Genomic DNA, 6,901 nt, shown 5'->3' with positions numbered 1-6,901 from the left:
TTCTGGCGCTTCAGTGGCCTCATATCCTACAGGATTCCAGAGCTGTGTGTGATGATTTCAACTCCAGGCAGCAGCTTCTGAGCTGAAGCTACAGGTTGCTTGGTGGGCAGATAAGCTGAGAAGGAAGAGGGGGATGTTGTGACTTGGAGAGGCAGCAAACATGTCATCTTTTGACAGAGAAACAAACTTAGAAAAAGAATCATGGAAATGAAGAAAGAAAACACGCGGAAGATGAAAAGAATAGCAACAAAGCTAGAAATCTCCAACAGGTAAGAAACTGGGAAACAAACCTCTACAATGCTAAAGAAGAATCTTGCTAATGTGTTTTTCAAGTGTTTATTTCATATTAAAATAATCCCATTTAAAAATATGTGAAGATTAAAAATAATAAAATATGTGAAAATTATTAAAAATTAGAACTGTCGTGTTTTCAGGCCTAATTATACAAGCTGTCTTCTTATTTGTGTGATCTGAAAAACAACCCCATAGCTTTAGCATGCACTATGGTAAGAAAATCATCAAAAGAAATGACCAAATGCTAGTATTGGCACAATGGGGTTTTAATTACTTTCTGTTTATCTGTTTGTAAATAAACTTAAAAGGCCTGGTATATTTATTTTCACTGGCAGACTTTAGTTCTTTCCTGATGCATGTAATGTGCTGTTACTGTAAAGAATTAAAAACCTCAACGTCCCTGTAATGACGAGCTCAGTCGTTAACCTTCACAGAAAATTAAAGCCAATTCAGACAATCTGTGCCGGCTGGATTTTAAAAGTAACTATTAGACTTTGGGAGATGAAATGTGTACATTTTTCACTGACACTTTATATGGACTCAAGAGAATTGTCAAATTCAGGGAAAAACAGATAAACTATCTCCAGCAGAGAAAATCAAAGTGCATGTAATAAAAGAACAGATGAGTCTAATGTTACCCCCAATCTAAAGCGTGCGGCACTTACTTCTACGAAAGACAGACACAAAAGCGTACATTTTGGAATGGGTGAAGAGCTGAGAACATGAGGGGTCCGCATGATGCAAAATAACCAGGCCAGCTACACTTCTAATGAGGCTGCAAGAGAGCAGTCTTTGTTTCTTCACACTTCTTGTGGTTGTTTAACATAGTCCTTTGTTCTTAGGGAAAGCTCTAAGATGTAACTTTACAGAGATTCTAGTTCTATTTGTTTTCATGGGGGACAAAAGATCAATTTAACTGATTTTTAAATGAAATGATCAAATAAACTGGAAACATTACTTTGCATGTGGTTTAAAAAGTAGAAGTCTTATTCCTGGCTCTGCTACTAACTACACAACCATGAGAAAGTCACTGGGTTTTAGCTGCTCGTGACTTAGCTGTCTACTCTGGACAGAATTAAAGCATCATCCCTATCTAGAGTGCAGGACTACTGTCGAAATCAAGTAAGGCAGCCCACCTTGTCAGCACTAAAAATCATTAACTCCTAAACAAGTATGAGATGCTATTTGTAACAACATAGCCGTAGAATCTGTATTCCTAGAGGTTTAAAGAAAAGGAGAGAGTTCTATTGGGGGGATGCTTGCAGTGTGGTCCTGCCCTATTTGGGGGCCCTCACATACATACTTGGGGAGTGGGGGGGGTGCAAAATTTCACTTTGCACAAAGCCACAGACTCCCTGAAGTTACATAAAGAATTTTTTAATATAAAAGAAATAGAAAATGTTCTACTCATCTGCTTTTAATGTTAAGAGCAAGAAATATAGAAATTTCTTCAAGAAATATAAAACAAGAAGCAGCAAAAATAGTGGAAAGAACATGGAACTCTCTGAGAGCCAGGAGACTTGAGCTCTGATCCCGGTTCTGCCAGTAATGAACTGCAAAGCCACAACATCTGTCAAATGAGAGGGGTATATGAGAATACCTGTAGAGTCTTCTAGGTCAAAACACCACAGCACCAAATAAAATGTAACAGATAATCTAAAATATGCTTCAGTTTTTCTGGGTTATGGACAATTAAGGGAAAGGGGGAGACAGAAGAGAATGAGACAACAGATAGGTAGAAAGAGAGGAAGACAATGAGAGGTAAAAAACAACAACAGAGAAACCAAAGGACAGACACATGTGAATTCTACCCTTAACTCTACCCACTCTCCCCAAAAATAGTTCTTGGAATAGAGACATAGGAAAGGACACACACTAACAAAAAGACATTCAGAAACAAAAATAAATATGCATATAGAGACTTTGGCTGAGTAATGCTCTTATTTTGTTCATCGTGAAACTTTTAAACAAAAAAAGTACCAAAAATGTGTAATGTAATATTGTACTTTTACACTAAAGGCATAAATGGAGCCAGTTCAAGGCATCTGCCTCATGAGCTGTATACAATGAAGTTGAAGGTTGAAAGCTACCAACCTCTACCATATGCTAAACTTATTTTGGGGTAATATATCACTTGGTAATTTGAGATCTCACATCCTGGTCATTTCCAACCAAACAAGCCAACGTTGAACTTTCCTAAAATAGAAATATATACCAAGAATTTTTTTTATGAATCAAAGCTTGGCCTTATTTTGCTTCCAGATAGGCAGTACTCAATATTGTAATTTAATAGTTACAAATTATGTAAATCCCACATTGCCAGTGAAAGTCCATTATTGGGGTTTTCCTGTTAATCTTCTCTGTATTGTGTAGAAAGCACTGGATAATGTAAACTCCAGCACCCGCCTTTGATTCCCTCCCAGATGAGGCCCATCAGACCTTCTTCTGACTTTTTTGAACTTCAAGCCTCTATAGGAATTAGACTGAGGAGCTAATTTGTACTTTGCTACTAATCAACACCGAGAGTAAAGGGGTCTCTAAGGAGTTGCAGACCTGCTGTTGCAGGGTGGTGAGTGATTCCCATTCACTCAGCCCAGCCAGCCAGGATCCGCAAGAATGGGCAACGCAAGGCTTCCCGATGTTTATTCCCATCTCTATTACCTATCTGCTCGGAACTCTACAAAACTGTATGAATTTCCACATCTGTAAAGAGAAAACTGCTATTCAGACCTATCTGCAGGATTCATAGGACGCATTTCTTTCTTGTAGAAAATAAGGGCTGGGGGGACAGCACGAGACTTTGCGGCTTTTGTTTTGCCTTAGCTAAGCCACTGGACCTTTCTGTGCTTTGGTTTCTATCTATGAAATGGATTAAAAAAAAAAAAAAGTAATCCCACCTCTTCCCAGAAAACTTGATGTTGGAGAAATAACAGTACTGCAGATGTGAAAGCACTCAGCTCTCTGGAGGCTTCAACAAGGACAACAGCACTAATAAGCGCTTGAATTTGCACAGTGTTTATCAGTGTTTTAAATACATGATTGCATTGGCCCTTATACCAAAGTGTAAAAGAGGGAGGCCATTTTTAAAACTTCATTTGAAAAGTGAAGAACTGAGGCCCAGGGAAGAGAACTGACTTGCCCAAAATAGAAACAGCTAGTTAGCAGCAGGACTGACAGAAGCCTAGTGCTCATTCTAGCCTACCCAACTGTGTATGTAGTTATTGCCTATTACCTTTTCATTCCTTTCTTCCTCCAAGTGAAGCTTGCTTTATAGAAGGTCTCTAATAAACAATCAAAGCTTTCTATTTCTCATTTATATTTCTAGTCCGTTGACTGTGATAAAGAGCTTAAACCTGTCCTCTTCAGCCAATACCTGTGAACTCTAGGTTTGCTGAACCCCTGAATCATCCAAGGCCTAAACCCTCATTTCAAAAACCACTGTGGTTGTTTTTTAATTTTTCTATTTCTACTTATCACTGTACCACATCTGAGCCATAGATCAGTTCCTTGGGTCTTTCTTTATAAAATACACTGTCTTTACCAACAGGTTCTATTCATCTGTGGTATTTTTATGGTGTTCCTCATTGTGGTATCCATTGTTAAAACCATGACAGACACAGCAGGTATTCTTAAGGTGATTTCTTTCCAATAAGAATCTGCTAAGCTTTTGAACTCAGGGACAATGTGAGAGCAAGCCAGGGTAATTTCAAACAGCAAATAAAAGTTTGTTCTCTTTCATTCCTATTTCTCAGCTTCCTTTATTATGTTTTCCTCAAATTCCTAAAGAATAAAGCAAGATGAGAGGGTTGTGTGTTTTTTCCTTTGCCCTTTTTCAGTGTGTCCTCTTTGGGCCAGAAATCTCAGCACCTAGAATGGCAGGGGAGCGCCATGCCTGTTGCATATCCTGGTATGAGTAATTCCACTAACTACGACCACCCTAAGCCATGCTGAGCCACAGGATCAGGGCCCCCCTTCCTCTGAAGTCAGAAGAAGAGACTCAGAGGGAAGGAGAATTGGAGAATGCTTTCTAAACAAAATTAATTCTGAGTAATAGCTCACTAGACACTAGCTTACCCCTCTGCCTTGATCTGCAGAATCTGAGCTATGTACCTAGAAACTGCTTGTGCAGAGTATGGCTCCAGCTCCAGAGAGTGGAAGAAGTACCAAAAGGAAGAATCATATGTTCTTCCATACCAGGCATTATCAGTGATTCTAGCCTCCCCCACCCCACCCCCACCCCCAAAATAAGGACTACAGACTAGCTCAGGGCAGGGGACATGACAAATTTTATTCAGCACACATACACTGAACGCCCACTATATGCACTATTTGCTATCGTGGGGCTGAGGGACAAATTCAGTTGCATGTTTTCATTTAATCTTTACAACAACCAAACAGACATTTTTATCCCCATTTTACAGATAAGAAAACTGAGCAGAAAGACTAATTGATTTATGCCAAAGTCATACATATACCAAGTTGTGTTGCTCCAACTGGAACTCAACTCCAAACTTATTACTTCTGGCCTCCACAGCACATACACACAAGACAGGCAGTGACAGGGATGGAAATGTATATTCAGGCTGCCTTATACAGTGAACAGACTGCTGTCACATTTCCTTACTCATTAACTCTAAAAACTATGCTGATGGGACAAAACAAAAGCATTCTGAGATGTGAGGAGGGCAAAGATATAGAGAGAAGAGACCCTCTGGATATCTATCTTGTCCTCTGAGGGACACTGTTCCACCTATAAAACTGTCCAGGTTAAGAACTTACATTAATATTCTGTGTTATGTTTAATTTTTTTAGGATTTCAAGAGCATACTCAAGTAATTCATGTGTTTCAAAGCACAGACAAAGATCAAGGAAGATTAAATCCTACTAATTACTCCTTGGAAGTCTCAGAGCAAGTACTTCACAAGAACTGGTGGTCAAAGTATTCACTCACAAAACAAGTAAGCTTAGAAAAGCTTTCCCATAACCCTGACAAGATGGAACTTGCCTTAAACCATCTGGCGCCTAATAAAACCAATGCAGAGAGCAACAACTCTGCATTTGTCTACTTTGAGTCCTGCCGACCCCCTTCTCTAGCCCTGCTCCCACTGCTCATAGCCTATGCTGTGGTCCTAATCACGGGCCTTTTCGGAAACCTCTCTCTCATCATCATCATCCTCAAGAAGCAGAGAGAAGCTCAGAATGTCACCAGCATCCTGATTGCCAATCTCTCTCTCTCTGACATCTTGGTATGTGTCATGTGCATTCCTTTCACTGTCGTCTACACTCTGATGGACCACTGGATATTTGGAGATACCATGTGCAAACTCACTTCCTATGTGCAGAGCGTCTCCATTTCTGTGTCCATATTCTCACTTGTGTTAATCGCTGTCGAAAGGTACCAGCTGATTGTGAACCCCCGCGGCTGGAAGCCCAGTGTGTCTCACGCCTACTGGGGCATCACGTCCATTTGGCTCTTTTCCCTTCTGCTGTCTGTTCCCTTCTTCCTGTCCTACCACCTCACCGAGGAGCCCTTCCACAACCTCTCTCTCCCCGCTGAGCTCTCCACGCACCGGGCGGCCTGTGTAGAAAACTGGGCGTCCAGCGTGAACCGGCTGCTCTTTACCACCTCTCTGTTCGTGCTCCAGTACTGCGGCCCCCTGAGCTTCATTCTCATCTGCTACCTGAGGATCGTCATCTGCCTCCGGAGGAGAAACGGACAGGCAGACAGGAAGAGGGAAAGTCAGAGCCGGCTCAGTGAGAACAAGAGGGTCAACGCGATGCTGATCTCCATCGTGGTGACCTTCGGGGCCTGCTGGTTGCCCTTGAACATCTTCAATGTCATCTTTGACTGGAATCATGAGATGCTGATGAGCTGCCACCATGACCTGGTATTTGTAGTTTGCCACTTGGTTGCTATGGTTTCTACATGCATAAACCCTCTCTTTTATGGTTTTCTCAACAAAAATTTCCACAAGGACCTGGTGGTGCTTGTTCACCACTGCCTGTGCTTTTCACGTCGGGAAAGGTATGAAAATATTGCCATCTCCACTGTGCACACAGATGAATCCAAGGGATCATTACGATTGGCTCCTACATCAGCAGGTATATAACAATGTTAACACTTAATACTAAGGCCCTTCTTCAATAGATGAAGAGGTGATGGCTGGGCGTAGGCCAAGATTCATAAAGAAGATGCCAGAACCAAAAAAAGAGAGAAACTTCATGCTACCCGGTTTGCTTTAGGCCAAACCTGTGTCATCTCTCTCTCCCTCTCTGCCTCTCTCTCTCCCTCTCTGCCTCTCTCTCTTTCCCCCTCTCTCTCTCCCCCACTCTCCCTCTCCTCCCCCTCTCTCTCTCCCTCTCCCTCTCTCTCCCTCTCTGCCTCTCTCTCTTTCCCCTTCTCTCTCTCCCTCTCTCTCCTCCCCCTCTCTCTCTCCCTCCCTCTCTCCCTCTCTCTCCCTCTCTCCCTCTCTCTCCCTCTCTCTCCCTCTCCCTCTCCTCCCCCTCTCTCTCCCTCTCTTTTTGCTCCCCTCCCTTTCTCCCTCCCTACCTCTCTCTGTCTTTGCCTTCTCTTTAGGATTTCTATTCTCTTTTATATCATTTTAGG

General features: G+C 41.9%; 1 protein-coding gene across 1 annotated transcript; it reads left to right on the top strand.

Annotated features, from left to right (window-relative positions):
• Nucleotides 1-5,288: 5,288 nt before the first annotated feature.
• Nucleotides 5,289-6,404, top strand: LOC308556943 (neuropeptide Y receptor type 6-like; the record flags this gene model as incomplete). Its single annotated transcript, XM_081136740.1, has 1 exon — nt 5,289-6,404. One exon carries the CDS (start codon nt 5,289-5,291, stop codon nt 6,402-6,404), a length of 1,116 nt encoding a protein of 371 aa, XP_080992866.1.
• Between the last annotated feature and the right edge of the window lie 497 nt (nt 6,405-6,901).

The sequence above is a fragment of the Miniopterus schreibersii genome (genome assembly GCF_964146895.1).
Source record: "Miniopterus schreibersii genome assembly, chromosome: 4".
In the NCBI taxonomy this organism is placed as follows: Eukaryota; Metazoa; Chordata; class Mammalia; order Chiroptera; family Miniopteridae; genus Miniopterus; species Miniopterus schreibersii.
The sequence above is the reverse complement of the archived record's forward strand: the minus strand, read 5'-3'. Positions and strand labels throughout refer to the sequence as shown.